Below are 23935 nucleotides of genomic sequence, written 5' to 3' on the forward strand. Positions count from 1 at the left end.
TAAAAATAATTTGATTCGATGGTTTATCTCATTCATAGAAACATACATACTTATATAAATATTAATAATAAACAATAACATCCTGGCATGTTCACTCATTCACAGGAAGGAAGTAACAAAGCAAAGATACAAGAGGAAGAAACTCAAGCTTCTCAAGAAACTGTCTTGACCTAGTTCTTGCTGCAAAATGTGCCATTTCTGACTACCTGGCACTTGACTTTCCACTATCTGATCATCACTTAATCTCCTTTGCTCTTACTTATACTCCACCTCCTCATCACACGGTTCAACGCTATTTTCGTGATCTTCAATCTGTTGACTCTAACCATCTTGGTCAGACCCTGGATTCATCTCTCTCTTCCCTAAATCTTGGGGATTCTGCTGATTCAGCAATGGCTTTAACTCCACTCTTTCCTCGACTCTTGACCGCTTTGCCCGTCTCTGTACGCACTTCTTCCTCTAAGACTAGGCCTCAGCCCTGGCTTACCCCCATCATCAAGTTTCTCCGGTCCTGCTCTAGAGCGGCTGAACGTCTTTGGAGAAAGTCCAAAGAGTGGGCTGACTTTATCCACTTCAAATTTGTTCTTTCTTCCTTCTCACGCGCCCTCTCTATGGCTAAACAAACTTATTACAAATCATTGATTTCCCCAAATGACAGGCGCCCGCAGCGTTTGTTCTCCATCTTCAACACTTTGCTTAAACCTCCCTCTCCTCCTGTCTCTTCATCATTCTCTCCTAATGACTTTGCTAATTATTTCATCTCAAAGATCACCACTATTTGCTCTGAGATAGTCCCTCTCGATTCTTCTTCTGCTCATAATCTTCTAACGCCCTTGCCTAAAAAATTTTCTGTGTTTCCTCCTGCTTCTTTGGATGAACTCTCTACACTTCTGAACTCTTGCAAACCTGTAACCTGTTCTCTTGATCCAATTCCTACTCGTCTTCTAATTTCTATAGCTCCTTCTTTTCTGCCCTCGCTTCTCCATATCTTCAATCTCTCTCTCTCTCTCTCTACAGACTCCTTCCCATCGGACTTCAAACATGCTCTCATTTCCCCAATTCTGAAAAAACCTTCTCTTGACCCCTCCTCTTTGTCTAGCTATCGTCCAATTTCTCTTCTTCCCTTTCTTTCTAAAGTTTTGGAACGGGTTGTTTATTCTCGCTGTCTTGAGTTTCTTGAAGCCAACTCTATCCTCGATCCCTTTCAGTCTGGTTTCCGCCCAAGGCATTCCACAGAGACAGCTCTCACTAAGATCTCGAATGACCTTTTACAGGCCAAAGCTAAAGGCCTTTACTCTGTTCTCATCCTTCTCGATTTGTCTGCAGTCTTTGATACCGTTGATCACTGTCTCCTAGTTGACATACTCTCTGACCTTGGGTTCTCAGACTCTGTTTTTGACTGGTTTAGATCTTATTTGTCTGGCAGATCTTTTGCAGTGGTTGCAGGTGTTCAGACTTCTTCTCCTGTTCCCTTATCTGTTGGAGTTCCCCAGGGCTCTGTTCTGGGTCCCCTTCTGTTTTCTCTCTACACACTGTCCTTAGGTAAACTCATTAGCTCTTTTGGTTTCTCCTATCATCTGTATGCCGATGACACCCAGCTGTACCTTTCCACCCCTGACCTTTCTCCAAGGCTTGAACAGCAAGTTTCGTCTTGTCTCGCAGCTGTCTCGCAGTGGATACGCCATTGGCGTTTGAAGCTCAACATGTCCAAGACAGAGCTTCTTGTCTTTCCTCCTATGTCCGCCCTTCAACACTCCTTTTCTGTCTCTGTTGACATTTCTATTCAACCAGTCCAGCAAGCCCGCAGTCTTGGTTTTATCTTTGATTCTTCTCTGTCGTGTATCCCGCAGATCCAGACCACAGCCAAGGCTTGCCAATTCTTACTATACAACATTGCCAAAATCCGACCATATCTCTCCGCCTCTTCTGCCAAGATCCTGGTCCATGCCCTTGTGGTCTCACGACTTGATTACTGTAATGTTCTCCTGGCTGGGCTTCCTGTTTCTCACCTCCGTCCTTTAATCTCTGTCCAGCATTCAGCTGCACACATTATCACATCCCCCCACCGCTCTGACTACATCTCTCCTGTGCTGGCATCCCTTCACTGGCTCCCCCTCCCTTTCCGCATTCAGTACAAGCTCCTGCTGTCAACGTTTAAAGCCCTCCATGGGCTGGCCCCTCCTTACTTATCAGACCTTATTTCTCCTCACCTTCCCACTAGGGCCCTCCATTCTGGTAGTCAAGGTCTGCTGTCCCAGCCCATGATTTCCTCTGCCCCATCTCGAATTCGCCCCTTTTCACTCGCTGGCCCTCACTCCTGGAACCTTCTTCCCCCGCGAGCAAGATTATTGAATCATTTCCTGTATTGCTATGTCCTCCCTCCAGTCCATCTCCCCTGACCCAGGCCTCGGAGGTAGAGAAGAACTGTTGGCCCTCATCCCCTTCCCCTTCTCCTTTTGTGTCGTGTCTTTTTAGATTGTAAGCCTTAGGGCAGGGAACCGTCCAATTAAAAAGATTGTATGTACAGCGCTGTGTAAATAAAGGTTAATAATAATAATAATAAGCTAGACTTATAGTGATACAAATCAGCCAATTTAAAGCACAGATCATAGAAATATTGAAAGTGCTGCCAAAGTTTATTTAATTCTGATGTTTTCTCATCAGATGCATCAAAAAAGGCATTAAGGTCTTGTCACCTCTCACATTATATACTCTGAAAAATTTGAATGGAGAGATCAAGCAAAGGGGGAAAAAAGTCTATATTTTTATAGTTTTTTTGTGGGGGTTTTGGGCTATGTGGCCATGTTCTAGAAGAGTTTCATCCTGACGTTTCGCCAGCATCTGTGGCTGGCATCTTCAGAGAATGCTTGCCTGGAAAGGACTTGAGTATATATATTGTGTGACCTGGAAAGGCAGGAGTGATTTACATGTGTATTGTTCTATTACTAATGGCAGGCCTCAGGGTGGGAGGGTCTGCAAAAGAGGATTAGTGTTTGCTTGATAGCGCTCATTGTCTGCTGGGAGATTTCTCATTTGCTTTTGTTGAGTCTTTATCTTGCTATTTTTCAGGACTGGTAGCCAAACCTTTACTTTAAGGGTTTCTTCTTTCCTATTGAAATTGTCCAGGTGTTTGTGGATTTCAATGGCTTCCCTGTGCATCCTGACATGGTAGTGGTTGGCATGGTCCAGAATTTCAGTGTTTTCAAACAGTATTTTATGCCCAGGATGGTTTGTGGCATGTTCTGCTACTGCTGATTTTTCTGGATGGCCCAGCCTGGCAGCCCTTCTGATGTCTGAGCTGGAATAACCATTAGCCTGTAGACTGAGCCTGGTCCAGGTGCTTCAGTTCATCTTCCAAGAAATGGGGTTCACAGATGCGTTTTGCTCGGTCTACCAGTGTTTTGATTGTGCTTCTTTTTTTGTCCTGGGTGATGGTTGGAGTTCTTGTGCAGGTATCTGCCTGTATGAGTGGGTTTCCTGTATACCATGTGACCCAAATATTGGTTCAGTTTGCAGATGACTAGGACATCCAAGAATGGCAGTGTTCCTTCCTTTTCTTTTTCCATAGTGAATTGGATGCTGGGGTGGATGTTGTTCAGATGGTTCAGGAACACAACCAGATCTTCTTCTCCATGGCTCTAAATGGTGAAAGTGTCATCCTCTTTTGCAGATCCTCCCTCCCTGAAGCCTGCCATCAGCAACAGAACAATAAACATGCAAATCACTCCTGCCTTTCCAGGTCACACAATATATATCCAAGCCCCTTCCAGGCAAGCATTCTCTGAAGATGCCAGCCACAGATGCTGGCGAAACATCAGAAAGAAACTCTTCTAGAACATGGCCACATAACCCGAAAAACCCACAAAAAACCACAGATGCCGGCCATGAAAGCCTTCGACTTTACAAAGTCTATATTATTTTTAGCATTCAACACTCAATTAGAAACTGCTCTGTTAAAGCTCTTTATCCAAGACAAGTCACTTCCCGTATCTTTCACAATTTGAAAGTAAGCAAAAACAGAAAATTTAGTCTTTGGAAGAACAAGAAATTTAGAGTCTGAAGTATTATTAGAAGAACATGGAACAAGGAATTGGTCTCAGATGAATATGTTAACAGGAACAGGAACAGGAACATCAAGAATTTTGTATACCTATGTTTATACATACACATATGTGTATGTGTGCATACAGATACAGATGAGAAAAAGAGAGGCCATACCTAAATGTTACCCACAGTAAAATCTCTAATTCAATCTCATTTTGATGGCATCCTACCAGTTACATTTAAATAAATATTTAATGTACAGTGATGCTTAGTTTTTTGGGAATTCCTGATTCTTCATGTCTATCTTTTACAATTCTTGCAAGCTTTTAAAAGTAGAAAGTTGAAGTATTTAAAATGAGAGCATAATGAAGAAGAAAAAGATTCACATTTCAACATCTGCGATAACCTCTTGGGCAAATACCATGGATAAAATAGTCCAAGAAGCTTTTAGCCTTTAAATCAGTTTCTCAATGAGGGTTTCCTGGAACCCTAGGATGCTAAAAGTGGCTGCTAGGGGTTCCATGAGATTGTGCTTGGAAAGAATAACAATTTTTTTAACATAATAATTTTTATGCAGAGATTCCCTGAGATTTGAAAATTATTTCAAGAATTCTTTGAGGTAAAAAGGTTGAGAATGGCTGTTTTAAAATATTGGATTTAAAACTGCTTCAAACTGTTCAAACTGATTTTATTGTATACCACCTCAAGACCTACAGATATAGGGTTGGGTATGAATATTTTTAAAAATAAACAAATACACAAATGCCAGCAGGAAGAAATATTCTAAGGCTGAAGAGCATCAAAAGAGAATGGTTCCCAAGGAACTCTGGTCAGATAGTAAGTTATGTTCTCCATCCAGTGATTGATATCCCTGTAATTTCTGGGAAGGAATGGGGTGGGGGTGGGGGTATCCAAGAAAACTTCAAAGTAAGGGAAATTTGTAGAGGGCATTCCAAGTAGAACAGACATCTTGTACAATATAGGTTTAAACCATGCTTTGTCTAGCATAATTGAGTAACTTACATTTCTATGAGATGACTACCCTATGTTAAAAAAGAAATGCTTTCTAGAAAAGTATAAATTTGTTTTCTTGTTAAGGAGGAGATGATCTGCACCAATGATGCAGGTAACTGAAATGTTGATTCAAACTTGCATTCCAATGAGTTCTGCTGGTGACAGAGGAAAGGGGTGGGGTGGGTTTCACCAGTGCCCCTTCCTCTGACAACCCCCTGTGGTTCCTCCCACTCTGTTCCAAAAGAATCCTGGTTTCTTCTGCAACCAGAAAAAAGCCCCTTTGAATCTTGGTCCAATCCACAGAACATAAAACCCGAGTCCATGGTTACACAGAGTAGGCTAAGAAAATATAATTTATTGAAACTTCCTTCCTCAAACATGACATTTTAGAATGGCAACCACTGCATGTCTGTGTTGTAATTTTACAGCAACATAAACTCATATTTATATTTTTACGAACCTTGCGATAAAGCTTGATGATCAAATGACTGCTGTGCTACGGTTTGCTGTGCAAACTGATTTATATTCTCTTGCAGTGTATGCTGGGATGTCACAAATCTGTCTGAAATTAGAAATATAAAGGTACAGAAAGCAAATTACATTAAAATTAATTTAACAAATTTTAAAAAACAGGTTTTTTTTAAAAAAAATCTGGTTGTTAATACAATAATTGTAATAATACTTTTAAAATATTTTTCTAGGGCTTTATATTGCTTTGTGTAGTGGTATTTCACATATTCGTAATTTTATCTCAATCAATATATTATTTCTTAATGAGTTTATTTTATATGCAAGTTAATATCAGGCAACAATGCATGCACAGCCTTTGTACTTCTTTGGTCAATGTGTTGCTTATACTTATTACTATATTAAACACACACACACACATATACATACTGTCTTGCCCTCCTCTCTAACAGCCCCCTGAAGAAGAGAAAGCTAAATTCTCACAAAACAATAGTTCCCAGGATTCCCTAACACTGAGCCAGGGCAGTTAAAATGGTCTCAAACTGGATCATTTCTGCAGTGTGTTTTGGACCCCAGTCTCTCTTTCACTTTAGGTTCACTAGAAATTTCCAGTTCCTTCTGCTTTTCTGCACAAGCAAAGACTGTGGCTCTTGCCATTCCTTTGCATCCCCATTCCTTCTGAAGAACAAAGGGGGGCGGGGGACTGTGACATCCAAAACTGACAGCAGCGGTCTGTCTGGCATTTTTCACTCCAACCAGCAAGAGAAAGAAAACACAGAACAAATCCTGGATTCTTTTTCTGAATTGTCAGAAGAGAAACAAGGCAGAGTGCTGACTACAGCTGAATGCAGACATCACATTTATATATTTAACGTAAAATTTAAATTTAATGCAGAGTATGAGTTGCCTACCTAACCAATTTTCCTTGAAATTAAACAGTAAATTATTTATTATTGACTGGATCCAGACATGTCACATTTTAATAATACTGTAATCAATGAGACATATAATCATGACAATCTTAAATTCCATTGATTTCAGTGCAACTAAAGGGGGAACTCACTTAGCCTGCATTCAAAACCTATGTATTTTGTATGGTTTGAGTATTTACCTTCATCTTGATTTAATGGTTGGTCAGTCAACTGTGGCCTCAATTCTGGTTCTTCTGTGTCTACAACCTGTTGTTGGTCTAAGTCTAAAATAGCTTCTTGGTCTGTTGTGACACCTTCAGTTTGCTGTAGGTCTTCACTTTCAATCTCCACTTGCATCTGAGTGGAAACATGAATGCTCTGTTGATCTACTGTTGTATCATCGATTGAAGCAGCCTGCTGATGCTGCTGCAGCTGTTGTGCAAGCTCATATCTGAAAGAGGAGGAAAAGTGGTCTCTTGCACTTCAAGACATGAAAGAATACCATGAGCTGCTTTAGTTTTATATATCTAAAACCTTCATTACAACTTTACACATCATTATTCCTTCTACCCCAATAATACACAACAAGAGATCCAGCTTGAGTGCTGGAGTAGGATTCTAAGAGACCACACTCTGAAATCTCAATTCAGCCATGGAAGCCCAGCTGGTGACCTTGGGCAAGTCACATGGCAATCCCCCTTTGAACAAATCTTGCTGAGAAGACCCCATGATACATTCATGTTAGTCAAAAATGACTAGAAGGTACCCAACAAGCAACAGCAACAATGCAGAAAACAGAATAATTTTGCCTGTTTGGAACAATGGACATACCAGGGCAATCCTGACTGCACACCTCAGGCCTTTTATCAATTAGAATACTTGTTAACATTCTGCAACATCATAAGTAACTCAGAAAAGGGAGGACGACAGTTCATTGCAGCCATGTGATTCCATAGCTCTACTAATTTAAAAGTAGGAAAGTTTCAAAAACTTCAGCCAGCATTTTTCTCATTATTTTTTCCAGGTCTAAAATTTCATTTTTTTAAACCAGTTGAAACATTACAGCCCCAAGTATTTGTCTGTGGTTACACGTGACTCTTCAGGTCACTGCAATTAGTGCCCTAACAGCTTACCCAAAGACTAACTTTGAATTCCCTGATGGATTGTTTCAAATTCCAAAAGTGAGAATGCTGATTTTTAATGAAAGCCTGGCATAAATAAAACATCCAAGTGATGAATCCTGGGGAAAATGTGTTTAGAACATTAAAATGTACATACCTATGTGTTTTCATGTGTTTTTTGCAGTTTAATGAGGTTTTGAATGTTTTTTGACAATATGGGCACATATATGGCCGAAGGTCATTATGGATACCCATATGCCTCCGCAGACTCCCACCAGTTGTAAAAGCGCCGTTGCATATGAGACACTTGAAAGCTTTTAATCCAGTGTGGGTTCGAATATGTGCTTTCAGCACTCCGGCAGACACAAAACCTCTTCCACACTGGGAACATTTGAATGGTTTCTCACCAGTATGTGATCTTTAAAACAAAATTTAAAAAATAGAAAAATGAAAGGGAAAGCTAATATGTACCAGGGTTGAATTATCAGGGTTATTATTTTTTTTTTAAAGGAAGTGGAGAATCTGCTACATTTCCCCCAAAATTTTACCATCAATAACAGACTGAAGAAAACATTACAATTTAGAAGTGGGAACAGTAACAATGCTCCCTGTTCAAACCATCCACAGACCTTCCACACCCAATCAGCATATTTAGCACTTTGAACTCATGTGGGATGCTCCTCTCCATCCTTGGAGGTTATTGCTCCCTAAAGTTGTTTGCACATCTGTAAGCCTGGTGAGAACTTGAAGGCAGTGCTTATGATTTATTTAGTTTGTTAGTTATTGGATTTATATCTTGTGCATTATCTATGGCTGGATCTGAAACAAACACTTGTATATATTAAAATTATATAAGATAATTAAATATCGCTTCATTTATGTAGTACATTTCTTTCCCACCTTCCCATCTAAACTGAGTCTACACAGAACTTCACAAACCTCACTTTAGCAGAATACAGTGTGCCTTCACCTTATGTGGGGATCCGTTCCAGACCCCATGCATAAAGCAAATGCCGCCTATGTTCAAGCTCCATTCATTTGAATGGGGTGTGCCCCTGTGGCACGGTGAGCACTATGGGTGTGCATCCCATTCACCATGTTAGGGCTTGCCGTCTGCGTGACCTCAAGTCCGCGTACGGCAAGCCTGCATACGGCTTGGGCGCGCTGTACAATGTCAGAATCATCTGGGGGTAAGAGAAGTGCTTTTTTTATTCCCAACCAAATGGCTTTGTGGGAAAAGAAAAAATACAATAGTATTTCTTGAAGCACTATTTCCACTGAACGTTGTATGCCTTTGGAATGCAAAACAAATTACTGAATACATAAGGCAAGATGGGTAATAAGGTAAGGCAAGCAGAGACAAGACAAAGAAAGAATTATTCACTTTTATGTTTAATTCTGCATGAATTTACCGGATATGTTGTTTAAGATGGCATGATTTTTTGTAAGCTCTATGACAGTAATAACATTTGTATGGCCTGTCTGCCTCATTCACAAAATTGTTATTGAAATAATTTTGGAAGAATTGGCTATTCCTTGGGATTGGCTGGATAAGACCTAATGAGAGAGAGAGAAAAAAGAAAAAGATGAAACATTGGGTACTAATTCAGAAAGATTCATGACTTTTTTAAAAAAAAAAAAAAGTAACACTGTCTAGCATATTCTTGCTCCAAACAGCAGTAAAGCATTTCTCCCATAATCATATCCTTCCGTAATGCACACAAAACTCTCAGGACAAAGGAACAATTATGGGTATCTTTGCATGACATGAAAATCCTGACTTGTCTTGAATGAGCATTTGATTGCTCCTGTCTGAAGCAGAGGCAGCCAAACAAGCCACAGGATTTTATTCTTTAGTTGATGTTCTTCATGCTCTTGCAGTGGGCAGCTTCACTTCTCTGGTTTATTCCCTCCAGGCAAACAAGATAAGCAAACCCTGGATTCCTTCTCTAGTTTGTTGAGAGAAAAAACAGAGAAGAGAAAGAGTCCAAACTAAGGCAATGTGATCAATTGAATAAACATGGAGCTAAGATTTGTGGCTTCTTTAGCTTCTTGAACCCCAAGCATGAACAACCAAGTAGTACAGGATTCCTGAAATCCCTGGCTTAGTTACACATCCATGTACCCTATTTTGTTCACCATGCTTTCTAAATTAGAAAATTTGGCTAGTATGAAATGGAGGGCATTTCATAGTGGAACAGCAGAATCTAACAGACATGTCAACCCTTTCTTGTGTTCCCCCCAAAAGAAAGGACTAGGAAACCCTTATATGTTAGTTTTCAGGAAAGGCGGAGAGATCCAAGTAAAGGGGGAGAAATAAATTCTATTGCATTAGCACTATATTGCCAATCCAAAATTGGATAGACCATTGTGGTCCAAAACATACTGCAGAAATAATCCAGTTTGAGACCACTTTAACTGCCCTGGCTCAATACTAGGAAATTCTGGGAATTGTAGTTTTGTGAGACATTTAGCCTTCTGTGTCAGAGAGCTCTGGTGCCACAATAAACTACAATCCCCAGGATTCCCTAGCACTGAGCCAGGGCTGTTAAAGGGGTCTCAAACTGCATTATTTCTGCAGTGTGTTTTGAACCTAGATAGTAACATCTTAACTAATGCTTATGCGTAGAAATTCCTTCTGTGTCTATCTCAGGAAATCACTTTGAGGACAATGGATGAGTTAAGTAGTGTCAACAGAAAGTATTAATTTTTATGTTAAAGACCAAATAAACTATCATTAACACTTACTATGGTCACTTAAAACATCAAATAACCTAGTAGTGACAAGTTAACAGTTCAGGCTCCAAGTATCATCTTTTTGCCACACATATCATCTTGCATTAAATTTTAAAATTCTAGAATTGCTTGTCCTTTTATAATTTATACCCAGAAATGAATATCCTGTCACAAAATTGTATCTACCTAGCCACTGTATTCTGGTGGTGTTTATATGAACTTTATTATGTGTACATAATAAAGTTCATATATTATGCTATCAGTCACATCCACAGGTCATGATTTTGCATAATATCTACATCTATCTAAAATGTATTATGAAAAAATAAACATGCCTAATAAGACACATCTTTCACACTAATGATCAGCAAAATATAATTTAAAAGGAATTTCTTCAATCTTTTCTTTGTATACTGTATGTGTTTTACCTAAATCTGTGATGAGGATAGGTTCTTGCAAAGGAATATCAGGTACTGGCACACTGGTCTTCCCTATTCGAATTTTTGCAGGTTTACGTTGATGTCTCATTTTTCTTAGTTCAGTGTGTTTAAAGTGAGACGTGATGTGCGTCTTTCTGTGACCTGAAGTTCGAAACTTTTTATCACAGTGGGGGCAAGCGAAAGGCCTAATCCCTAAAAATAATAAAATATTAGTTCTTTAATTTTCCATAATTCAAACATTACACTAAAAAGAATTCATTTAGCAATTTTGCTCTATCTATACATAACTTATGAAAATTTCCAACTCCCAAGGATTGTTCAGATATACTATCCTACAGCAAATTCTAAACAAAATTTACATCACATAAAAATTTGATTTCACACATTTCTTTCTTATACTCTTCTATCCAACATATGCATTCTCAAAGCCAGCTCCAGTTGTGCATAGTTACATATAACTAGTTGTATACACTACAAAAAGGAACATGCATCTAAAAGCAATGTAGTTCACATTGATAACTGAACTTGAATATATATCTTGTTGAACATATGGTTTAATCTTTCTGTAAACATGTATCAAAACTTATAAATATACAGATATGTCTATTCTCAAGACATTTCCAAAATTAATGATTTAAATATTAAAGAATATTGGAAATGTTAATTTGTTTGTATTTTCATCTGTAGCCTAATCACATAATGGCTGCATCTGGATGTCATACTAAATGAGGTTTATCAAGATGTGAACAAACCATTGTTTGATGAGCTGATCATGGCTTAATAAGCAAGCCAAGCCTTCCTGTATTAAATTTCATCTTCTTAAAGGAAGAGTTTTTGATTAAACATAGGTTTTCATGTCACTAAACCAAGCAAACTGTGGTTAGTCCTAACCATGGTTAGATTCAAAAATCAAACTATCGCTACAGAAGCTAGCGTGTTAACCCTTGTTAAGAACAACAACATTTGAGGAGTTGTATCAACAGCAGAAGCAGGGGCGTCACTAAGAGTGTGTGTCACTAAGGGGCCCACACCTAGTAACACTTCAGAAGATGACATCTGTCCATCCTCTCACTTCAGGGTGAGAAGGGGTGAGTTTGCTCTTCCTGGCTTTGCTATAGCGGTGGCCTCTTCCTGAGGAGGAAGCCACTTCTGTGGTGAAGGAGAAAGGCAAGTGCACCCCTCCCAGCTTTGCCATGCCAGCCGGCTCCTCCTATAGATGGAGCTGCTGCTGTGGTGAAGAAGATGAGCAAGCTCTTGAGGGAGTTGCCATTGTGGCAAAGGAAAAAGGTGAGCATGCCCCTCCTGGCTTTGCCACAGAATGGCTCCCTCTTCAGCATGATGCTGCTGCTGCCGCCGCCACTATAGTGAGGGAGAAGGGAAAGCACACTCCTCCCAGCTTTGCTGCACCTGCAGCCAACTCCTGATGAGGGAGCCACTGCTGCAGCAAAGGAAATGACGAGTGCACCTCTCCAGGCGACCTTCTCCAAAGAAGCTGTCACTGTGGTGAAGGAAAAAGGTAGGGCACCCTTTTGGCCATTACTGCCCCCCTGGCAACCCCCCCAAGCACTAGGTGATACAAGGTGTGGGGACTCCACTGAGCAGAAGCAGAAGCTTCTAAAATGTTCTTCACAGCCACATTGGAGGAGAAAAGTCTAGCAATAGCACTTTATATTTCTATACCGCTTCATAGTGAACTAAGCACTCACTAAGCAGTTTATAATGTGTAAGCCAACTGTAAGCCATCTAGGAGACACCAAGCTTGTTCACATCTCTCTAAACTGTAATTTAGTATGCAACTTTTAGCAAAAATACAGTACAGTGGACCCTTGTTATACGCTGGGGTTTGGTTCTAAGATCTCCCGTGTATAACAAAATCCGTGTATGCTCAAGTCCCATTGAATATAATGACATAGCAAAATGGTGTCCCTTATAAAAAATGGAAAATCAAGGTAAATTTATACTTTTTTGGAACATTTTCAAACCGTGTATGCTTAAATCCGTGTATAAAAAATCCGTGTATAAGAAGGGCTGACTGTATAACCAATGCCTGGTGGGGCAATCGTTCCATCAGCCCTTCTTCTGCATATTGGCCATAGCATAAATGTATAAAATCTCAAACATCCATAACTCCAATTTCTGTGCATGCAAGTCATTCATTATTGTGCTGATACACATAAAATTAAACACATATAGGTATATTATATGCTGCTTGACTTTGCTTCTAATATTACTAACATGTACATTTTCAATTCTTTCTTTCTTTTTTTCTTGCTAAGTTACAGTAAATACCTGCAGAAATTCGAACTGTTTCTACTTTTTCTATTATTGACATAAACAATAATAAAAATGATAACACAATTTTATACTGGTTTACTTGAGAATAGGCTTCCATTATCTTCAAATGGGCTCAGTGTGCAGAAAACTACCGCTGGAGAAATTTTTGTTTTTAAACTGTTAACAACAACAACAACAACAAATCCCCACAAGACAAAAATGTCTAATGGTAAAAGGTACTACAGGTTTTAATCATTTTCACCAACATTTTTCTACTCTACATCAGCATGCAATAGTGGAATTGTAACTGTGAAATCCTACCTGTATGCAAACGAATATGCACTTTTAAACTTCCTGAGGTAGAAAAGCACTTCATACAGTATTGACACTTAAAAGCCTTAATTCCGGTGTGTGTCTTTATGTGTGCTGTGAGAGTACTCTTTACAGCAAAGGCCCGGAAACACTGTGGACATTTAAATGGCTTTTCATGTGTGTGAATACGAATGTGTCGGACTAAATCACTGGGTTTTTTAAATTCTTTAGCACAATATGGGCAAATATGCCACCGTATTCCATTCTCTTCACGTATGGAACCTGAAATACAATTTGGAACAGATACTGTAAATACATTTTTATAAGCATAAAATGCTATCAGTACAACAGACTCAAGTATGAGAAATTAGAATATGAAACAAAGAAATCTCAAAGAAATTTTTGAAGAAATCTAGTATTTCTCCTCAGATACCTCCAATCATAGATTCAAAGATTCAAACATAATTGTAAAGGAGGTAAAGATAGCTTTAGTCACAATACAAGTTTACTGCAACAGAGAAGGGGGGAAATGTATAAATCTAGGTCAATTCTGGGGGTAAAAATTGTGGATTTTTATCCAACCCATGGGTAAGTTGAAAGTTAGACTTCAGCAGGGAGTCCAACTGGGGATAGGCTGCAGGGCAATCGGCCACCCTTCCAGCCTCTCCCCAGTTGGGCTTTGCCCCGTGGAGGGAGCCTGCATGAGGATTGACTGCAGAGCGATCAGTCGCCCTTCCCAGATTCTCCATAGCTGGGCTTTTTCCCAGAGAGGGAGCCTGGCTGGTAAGAGTCTCAGGACCTTATTGACCTGTGTATAAGTCAACCCCATTTTTGGGGTCAATTTTTTGACCTAAATTTTTCGACTTATACAAGAGTATATGTGGTATGTAACAGTGCTAAAAGAGTTAAACAGTTGTTATATTTTTATGATATGGAATATCTGTTCACAGTCTGTTCACAAACTGTCCTACGTACACCCTACTGAAACAAACAGGAATTGCTCAAGAATTTGTTACACGGAGGAAGAACACAGCTGTTATATCTCTAATTTCTGTAAATCAGAGACATGTCCTAGGGCAAGGGGGGAAAGGAATGAAAAACCGTTTTCTCTGCACTTCCCAATCCCCGCTGTATTGCTTTAGCAAACAAGTACTAACTATTAGCTGAATATTTTCATATCTCACAACCATAGCCAAGACAGGAGGAACTAGAAACTGTTATCCTAGTCTAATTTCAGTCTTTTTCCTTAAAAGAATCTGTCTCCTAGTGATTAGAGAAGAGAATGTCCAGTCTCTGGATTAATAAATGGCAGAAAGGAGCAACAGAAGCAATTACAATACAGTATGAGGTACAGCACAATCATTGTATATTGTGAGTAATTTCACTATTACCAGGTAAAAAATGAGACTTTTTCTTCAGAACCCTTTTCTCTTTTTTATCCACTTTATCTGGATTTTCTTGCTCTTTGATTTGTTCCGTATTACCAGAATCGACTTGATGACTGGTCAGATTCTGAACATCTGTATTTTCATCCTGCGTTTGAGAAGTCTTACTTTCATTGTTGTCAGCATTCACTGAAACGGGGATTGAAGAGAGCCCACTATTTTCCAAGGCTTGCTAAGACAAACATAATGAATTAAGCTGAGAGCAAGATTCACAAGTACTTCCAATAAGCCTTACTTGAAAAATCAGGCAAGAGTACAATAAATCAGTTTTTCAAGGAATATCATTTAGATTACTTTAATCTTCCACATTCCAGAAACAAAAAACAAAATCCACACTTGGGCAGTATCACCATTAGGCCAAACAAATGTCACAAGAGTATACAAGATTTCAGGAGAACATGAAAGTTTTACAGTATTTATGGAGCTTTCATTTGTTTCTAACAAATATATTGGCCAACTCTAGATGGGCTATGGAAACCCACTGGGTGACCTTGGCAAGTCACATTTGCTCAGCTTCATGGGAAGGCAAAGGCAAACCCTATCTGAAGAAAAACCCATGATATGCCTTAGGGCTGCCATAAGTTGGAATTGACTTGAAATAACACAATATGAACAATAGATGGGGGAGGGTGTTAAAATGAATTTGAATATTTTACAAATTTCCAAACTCCTTAATTAGTACTTTTGTTTCAAAGCACATTTTGATACCCAAAGCAACTTATATTTATATTTTTCTTCTCTTTCTGTAATGCATATTAAATCTTAAGTTAACAATATCAGGAAGTACTGAGAGCCAGTGTGCTGTAGTGATCCGAGTACTGAACTATGACTCTGATGACCAGGATTCAATGCCCCACTTTGCCATGAAAAATCAGCTGTGTGACCTTGGATGAATCATACTTGCTCAGCCTCAGGAGAAGGTAATGGCAAACCTCCTCTGAAAAAATGTTGACAAGAAAACCCCATTAGGTCGCCATAAGTCAGAAATGACTTGAAGCCACACAGCAACAACAACGATCAGGAAGTACTATACATTGAAGACTTGCCGTTACCATTCTGACAGCAATGTTCAAACCTAAATGATATCTGTCAGGAGTGCTTTGATTGTGTATTCCTGCATGGCAAGGGGTTGGAATGGATGGTCCTTGGGGTCTCTTCCAACTCTATGATTCTATGATCCTTACACACACTAGCTCCACACAAACTAGCAATCTCTAAATTCAGCTCTTGCTAAGGCAGTCACAGATCTAAGTGAAGAAGAAAACAGCCATGGGCAGTCTGCCCTCAACCTGCTGTATGCAGTGCCTTTCCCTTCTAAATGGGGCAGATATATATCACATGGTCCTATTTTAATCTGTAGGAATAATCAAGAAACTTCAAAGTTAGAGGCAATTTGGGGACCATATCAGAAAAATAATTAATTGGCTCAGTCTCTAATATTGAGAAGCTTAAAATATCATTTGGCTTTCCTTATTGAATCCCCAAAAGGCTCCACACCATGGTCAAAGGTGAGGAGGCAAATCTAAAATAGGTTATTTTACCTGCAAAATGTCTCTGTTGATTCCTACAGCCATACTGAGTTGTTGACTAGGTTGCTGGGATTGATTATTTTCCACTGGCTCTGACAATTCAAGGAGCTGTTGAATAACATCAGTGACAGACTGTTGACCTTGATGTCCTGCAACTGACGTTACTGGATTTTCTGTCTATAGACAAAAGAAATGTAGCCTTGAATATACAGGTATCAAATTCAAAGGAATTAAATATGTAGCATATAATTGGTGACTTTTTAGAACATGAAATTGGTTTCCTTTGGCAATAACTACTATATATTTGTAATACAGTGGTTCTTCCACTTTTGCAGCTTTGAAACTCACGAATTTGACTATTCATGAGTGTCATGCCACATGTGTGCACACTCCCACTCCTCCTCCCACCCAGGCTTTCCCCCTTAGAGCCCAGGAGGGAGGGAGCAGCTGGAAGGGGTGCACGCACTGTTCTCACCGCTCCTCTGATGCCTCAGACAGCTCAGGCAAGTTATCTGAAGCATCAGAGGAGGGGCAAGAAGAGCGTGCATGTGAGTCCCCTGCCTCCCTTCAGCTTGCCTAAGCTCTAAGGAATCAGAAGGGAGGCGGGGGCACACATGCACGCACACACACTCTTCACCTCCCATGCCTTATTCACACATTTTTTACTTTCACAGGGTTCTCGTGCCACTAACTCCTGAGAAAGTCAAAAGTCAACTGTATTTGAAAAATATTTCAAGATTAATAGACTGCTCTGTCCCCTGAGAGACTGCTCCTATGATTTCAAATCTAAACAATTGTTCCAAATGTAATTACTCCGGTATAATTGTATACATGGCTACCTAGAAGTAAGCCCAGTTAATTCGGTGGGACTTACCCCAAGACAAGTACATTTGGCCCGCCGTATCCACAGATTCTGCATCCATGAATTCAATCATCCATAGCTTGTAATTATTGTTTTTAAAAATCCAAAAAGCAAACCTTGATTGTGTCAATTTATATAAGGAATAACATTTTGCTCTGTCTTTGTATATAATGGTGCTTGAGCACCAACAGATTTTGGTATCCACGAGGAGTCCCCAAAACAAACCATAGCAAATAAGTGGGCCCATGAACCCTTCCTCCTGTGGATTCCAAAATTTGTACATGCCCATGTCCCATTACTTTGGACTTGGAAGCCAGATGTAATAATTACACTGCATTAACCTGTATTACCAAGGGTGTAATTACATAATTACACTGCATTAACCTGTATTACCAAGAATGTTTGTTTCTCCCCTACACATACATACACACACACACATACACAAATAGAGGGTTACTTTTTTTAAAAAGTGTTTAAAAGAGGACACATTTGTTTTTGTTTCAACATCACTATGTTTGTTTCTCAAACAGCTGGGAATAACAGCAACTCTCTTTCATATTCACATCCACTATGCTGGTCCAAGTGCAGACAGTGGCCCAAAACAAACAGGCCAAATAAAACAGCTTCTGGACACTTCTGGGGTGTGGCGTTTAGATGACACAGACCCCCAAAGTGGCTGGAAGCTGTGCTGAGGCTGCACTAACAGGGGGAAAGCCAGCCCTTTCAGAAGTAGATTTAATTCATTCCTGTTGGTGGCTTGCTTCGGGAGCACAGTAGTGGCCCACTTCAGAAGTGGGATGTGTTGTTGCCATGGTCCTGACCCAATCGTGACCGGAACAGCCTCTGGCCACTCCTTTATGACCATCTGCTTCAGGCCAGACTATCACATAACCTTTGATCAATTACATGAAGCTCAACTTCCTATTCATAGTTTACTAGCAGTGACAACACTATACAAGACTAGAGCAGTGGTCCCCAAACTGTGCCCTTTAAGAGATTTTAGACTTCAGCTCCCAGAAGCCTCAACCATGTTGGCCAATAGTCTGGGATTCTGGGAGCTGAAGTGCAAAATCTCTTAAAGACCACAGTTTGGGGACCACTGACTACAGTCAGACCCTACCAAAAATAAACCAGCACTATCAAAGTCACCATATTCATTTCTTCTTAATTATTATACATACAGAATTACCCTAGGGCTAGGCACATCCAAACTATTGGATCAGGGCAATTCTGCTCTTGGAAGCTGCAAAAAGTTACTTTCACTGGATGACAGTAATAGGATCCAAACTAGCAAAACCCAGCACAAAGATTTCTAAACTGTCTCTGAAATAATTACATGTCCTTAACCCAGAATAAAAATGTGGAAAGTTCTATGTCATATCAATGACACAATTAGTTTAAAAATATGAATACTTACATTTTTCCATTTATTATCAACAGGCTGCAACAAATTAACTGTTGATAATGTCAGAGGCTGAGCCACACTATCCTAGGGAGAAAAAGCAGGCATTAAGCTAATGTACAAAAACAAAATATGAAAATATAAGATGTTGCAGAGCTAATTACAAATATATTAGCCAACTGTAGATGTGCATGTGCATGCATGAATGTGCACAGGCACACGGCGAGAGAAGAGGTGCTTCTTATATTTTCCCAATCAGCCACCCCTCTACGCACTCCACAACAGCCACTGATGGTGCCCAGAGCACTTTTGCAAAATTCCAACAGGCAGAAAACTGATCTCTGATTTGAATTAGTAGAATTTCTATGGTTAAAGGGATCTACTGAGATCTGTTTGACAAGGCAAAATAAAAATAAAAGGAACAAGGTTTGTTCTTGCCAAACCATTCATATCAGTAGACACTAAAGGAAAGAAATCCCTGGTGGAGCTTGCCCTACCTAGTTAAATTAAATTTAGCCAGTGTAGTGTCATCATTTGACTATTGGATTATGACTCTGGAGACCAAGGTTCAAATCCCTGTTTGGCCATGGAAACTCTTTAAGTGACCTTGGGCGAGTCACATTTTCTCAGACTCAGACAATCAAAGGCTAACCTCAGCTGAACAAACTGTGCCAAGAAAACCCTGTGACAGGCTCACCTCCAGATCTCCATAAATTGGAGACTTGAAGGCACATAACAAGTTAAAACAGAAATTGCAGATCCCGATCCCAATCTCTCTCACACCCTAGGTGAAGCGGCAGATGATATACAAGTGGACAAAGGTATTCCAACTTCATTCTACAAAAAGAAATAAGAGTGCAAACGGTACCGTTGTAATATGCGATGTTTCCGTTGTAGAACTTGTTATGTTTTGTGTGCTACTCATATGCATCTTGCTGATATGAGTGTTTAAGCTGCCTAAGCTTTTGAAGATACAACTACACTCTGTACAGTTATATGTAGGACCATTCTTCACCTTTAGGAACATAAGAAATGGGAAATGCTTAGTCTTAAAACTCTATATACTATAAACTATATCATTGTATCTAATATTAACTTAAAGACACTGTTTTATTTTATAGCCAAATGAGCCATCCAAGTTGCTTTATAAATGAACTCAAAGGGCAAACATGTTTGAAAATTTTCAGCCATATCCACAAGCATGTAATATGACATGATCCAACTAATAATAATAATAATAATAATAATAATAATTTTTATTTATAGCCCGCTTTTCCAGGGTAGATCAAAGCGGGTTACAACAAGGCAAAAGAAATACAAAAACAGAATACAAGACATACAATATAAACATCATAAAAACAGCTCATTACGTTTAAAACACTATAAAATACAACAGCATAAAAAACCAGAAAAGGACTACTGTGCTTGACAGTTGAATTTAAACAAATTAAATCAATTAGGTTGTCATAAAAATGCTGTAATTGTTAAGAACAAAACACACAGAAAAGCATTGGGTTAATGAGCTGGAGCCCTCAGATGACCACAGAAGCATTATACATACAGAGAAATATACCACAAATTTAAGTATGACTGGCAGGTTTTGAACTCTCAATGAAATCTTATATGTTTAAGTAATAGTGGTGCCTTACTCTCAGTTTATGTCAGATTAGCTCAGCAAATAAAGTGAACTACATCCACAATTTAAAAAAAATACTGAGAAGCTGGAGCATATTGAGAGCAACCAAAATAGTAAAAGGTATGGAAACCATGCTACCTATGAAGAGTGACTTGGGGAGCTGGGTATGTTTAGCCTGAGAGTAAATGGTTACGAGGTAATATGATAGCCCTGTTTAAATATTTGAAAGGATGTTATACTGAAGTTTGTTTTCTGAAGCTCCTGAGAATAGGACCCAGAGCTCAAACCTGATGGATTTTGCAGCAATCTGTGATTTGAATCTACATCAGAGAGGCACTGGTTTAATGAAAATCTGCTTACACTTGCTACAAAATAATTGCAAATATTATGACCTGTAAAATTTCACAGGTGACAGATTTTGCTAGCCTCCTTCTTTCCACATATTTTACTCTTAAATCTCCCATTATTCTACCCGTTTCCACTCCCCTACCCCATTTTCTCTTGAAATCATATCCCAACTATGCCTCTGTTGTGTCTGCTGAACCTCATGTTAACTTTTGACCATTGACAGTGGGATGGGATATGGAAGCATTGTTATAACAGCTCCATTTCTGGAGGGGGGAGCACAGCTGATTGTGCTGGGGAACGCCTGTCAATCCCTGGAAACACTGACTATTAATAACAATATGATATAAAGTATGTTGTGTCAGAAATAAACTCCTGATACTCACTTCTGAATGTACTCTCTGAACATGTGACTGAAGATTGCCTTTCTGAGAAAAGGCTGCAGGACAAAAGGCACAGGCATGGGGTTTTTCACCAGTGTGTTTAATCATATGGGTTTGTAAAGCTCCCTTCTGATTAAATGCTTTCCCACATTCACTACATTTAAATGGCCTTTCACCTAAAAATGTTAAATACAGAGAGAAAAGTTCTTGTTAGTAACTATCAACACTAAAATAATGAACATTTTCCATTTTTCTCTACAAGGTCTACACAGATACAAGAATGCCAAATGATATAATTGTCCTTTATCACTGCTCTTTACTATGCAGGGAGGAAAATAAAAGCTAGCACAGATATAATGGTGCAATAGTGCTTATCTGAGTATTACTAACATGAAATCACAGGACTGTATATATTTGGATAGTGAAGAGCAAGGCACAGAGGCTGCTGTGCACAAGCAGAGCTTTACAGAGTGCCCTCTCACCCATAAACACCAATTTAAGTTTCCAGTGCTAAATCTGGGTTTAGCTCCACTAAACCTAGTTGGGAAGTTGAGGCACACAACTCACTTGTAGTTGGACTGGACAAAAACTAAGTGGACAAGAAGAATGATATAAATAATTACAACTAATAGACATGATTCTACTCTTATTAAAATAATTAAACCACAGATTACAAATCCACCTTAAAAAGAATGACCTATGGAATAAAATAGACTTAATAAGAAACCATCTTCCCACCATTCTGTAACAGTAAAGGGTGCTGACTGAATATAAAGACAAAGGCCCATTATAGACGGGCAAAATGTGGCGTAGCAGCGGCGGTACTAGGGTTAGGGAGCACACACCATGCAGACACTCCCTAACCCTAGTACGTACTAGCAGTGTCAAAATGGCAGCGCCCTGTCCACACGGGCGCCGCCATTACATAACAGATGCATAGCGTCCACACGTCACGTCGCGCTTGTGACGTCATGAGTGTGCCATTTATGCACTTGGGCATCGCAAAAGAACCTGCTTTTTGTGGGTTCTTTTTCTGCCGGAGGAAAGCTTCGCCGTTTGGTGGCTGAGGCTTCCCTCTGGCGGAAATCCAGGTGCCAGCAGGCCGCCCTTTTTGGGCGGTCTGTTCCGTGCCAAACTTTTCCAGAATCCTACTCAGAAAATGAACTCTCACCTATGAAGGCCCATTCATCCTACAGGATATGCAGCAGTTTTCCCACTGACATCCTAAGCAAGCCCTGTGCAAACTAACAAAGATGCTAGGTTTTGCATAAGGCTGAGAAAAGATGGAGAATTTGGATTAACCTAAGTGTGTCTTAATCTATTAATCCTATTTCTTATGTATCAGAGGACAACAGTGACCCCTGGAAGTTTCTGTTATTTTTTTGTACTCATCTAACTGTACAAAAAACTTTTAGTGTGGGGCATATAGAAAATTCCATGTGTGCTATTTGGGCCAACCTGCGCAGCCATTTATAATGCTTTCAAGACATGGTCTGAAGTGCATATGGTAAAACTACTTTGGGCATATGGTACAGCAGCTTTACCTCTGGTCATTGTCAAATTATGAATCTCATGACTGCTATTCTGAGTTTTATGTTGGAAGGAAATGTAGCATAAATGTATAACAAATTTGAGCTGGTTAATTCCCAGATTAAAGATTCTACGAGAAGTTGAAAGGATGCAGGATATTCTATCATTCATTGTTTGTATCTGATGCAGGTTGGGACAATGTGTACTTTACGTGTGTGGTATTAATAATAGTCTTTACTGAAGTGCATCCAATGCCACTTTTCTGCCTCTGTTTTTAAAAAGTATCAGTACACTATATTGCTACTCTGTGAATAGGAATCAATGATGGTGAGAAATGCCTAAAAAGTTTAAATATGAAAACAAAACAGAGAAGCCTTTGTCACTCAGGCAAAAAATAGATTCTGATACATCCACACATATGTTCAGATGCACTGTCTTTGGATTTAACCATCTTACCTGTATGTATACGAACATGTCGTGTTAACTGACTTGGTTTCTGGAAAGTCTTCCCACAGTGTGGACATGAATATGTAAACCCACTTCTGTCGATATTTCTGTTATATGACCTGTTATTTGATACCCTGTGGATAAATATTAAGCAGTGAAATGTTACTGCAAATTCCATTCTTCTGTCATCACTTCATAAAGGTCATCATCCCAACTAGGTTTTGGACCAATCATGAATTGGTCATATATGCAATACAGTAGGTGCTATCCTGGTTAACAATCTACTCACTATTACTGTACATCATCTAACATTTTATTCTAATGACTATTACAAGCTGAATTAATGTCAAATAAAGAGTACACATAAATTAAGTGCCCCACTATTGGTGCCAAAAACACAACAGTTTGTGATCTTCTGAAGTGTCTACAGAATAACAGTCTTCTTGTTTTACCGCTTCTGCAGATGGCAGAAAATTAATTAGAAGAGGGACTGAAATCAGAACAATAAAAAACTAAAATTCTAACCAATTAGATAAAAAATCTCCTAACTAATCAAGAAACAGACTTTTAAATAAATAAATAAAATTAAAATCTCTGTGAAAAGTACAGATGGCAGGCACCATCTTAACAGAAGCATTCTCCCTTCCTCTCACACTGGAGGATTACAACAATGCCAGCTACAGATGTACTTTATCAAAAAATGAAAACATATGCAAATGGAATAAAGAGATCAGTAGATTAGAGAATTAAAATTCATATGATCAATCAGTAAAAAGTCTTTAATGAAGGAGCAGCCTGTATTGAAATGCATGTGGGGTGCTTCAACTGCACACAAAACAGTAAATGAACGAAAGAATCATAGTTGGAAGAGACCGCAAGGGCCATCCAGTCCAACCCCCTGCCACGCAGGAAATCTAAATCAAAGCATTCCCGACAGATGGCCATCCAGCCTCTGTTTAAAGACCTCTAAGGAAGGAGATTCCACTACACTCTGAGAGAGTTTGTTCAACTGTTGAACAGCCCTTACTGTCAGCAA

General features: G+C 39.3%; 1 protein-coding gene across 6 annotated transcripts in view; it reads right to left on the reverse strand.

The window, feature by feature from the left end:
- Nucleotides 1-23935, reverse strand: part of LOC149317131 (zinc finger protein 236-like) — a 76144-nt gene that overhangs the window by 41926 nt on the left and 10283 nt on the right. For 5 of the 6 annotated variants that reach the window (XM_089516912.1, XM_089516911.1, XM_089516915.1 and 2 more), the window contains exons 5-16: nt 22909-23033; nt 20926-21098; nt 19427-19573; nt 18574-18645; nt 16307-16471; nt 14712-14937; nt 13330-13602; nt 10723-10926; nt 8971-9115; nt 7716-7976; nt 6638-6888; nt 5519-5620 (exon numbers count right to left, since the gene is read on the reverse strand). In XM_089516912.1, coding sequence (XP_089373038.1) covers nt 5519-5620; nt 6638-6888; nt 7716-7976; nt 8971-9115; nt 10723-10926; nt 13330-13602; nt 14712-14937; nt 16307-16471; nt 18574-18645; nt 19427-19573; nt 20926-21098; nt 22909-23033 — 2144 coding nt within the window. The remainder of the gene's footprint in view (nt 1-5518; nt 5621-6637; nt 6889-7715; nt 7977-8970; nt 9116-10722; nt 10927-13329; nt 13603-14711; nt 14938-16306; nt 16472-18573; nt 18646-19426; nt 19574-20925; nt 21099-22908; nt 23034-23935) is intronic. The other variant, XM_089516913.1, reaches the window with a different exon arrangement.

Source organism: Sceloporus occidentalis, unplaced genomic scaffold (assembly GCF_023333645.1).
Source record: "Sceloporus occidentalis isolate IW3139 unplaced genomic scaffold, rSceOcc1.0.p SCAF_3, whole genome shotgun sequence".
NCBI classification, from domain to species: domain Eukaryota; kingdom Metazoa; phylum Chordata; class Lepidosauria; order Squamata; family Phrynosomatidae; genus Sceloporus; species Sceloporus occidentalis.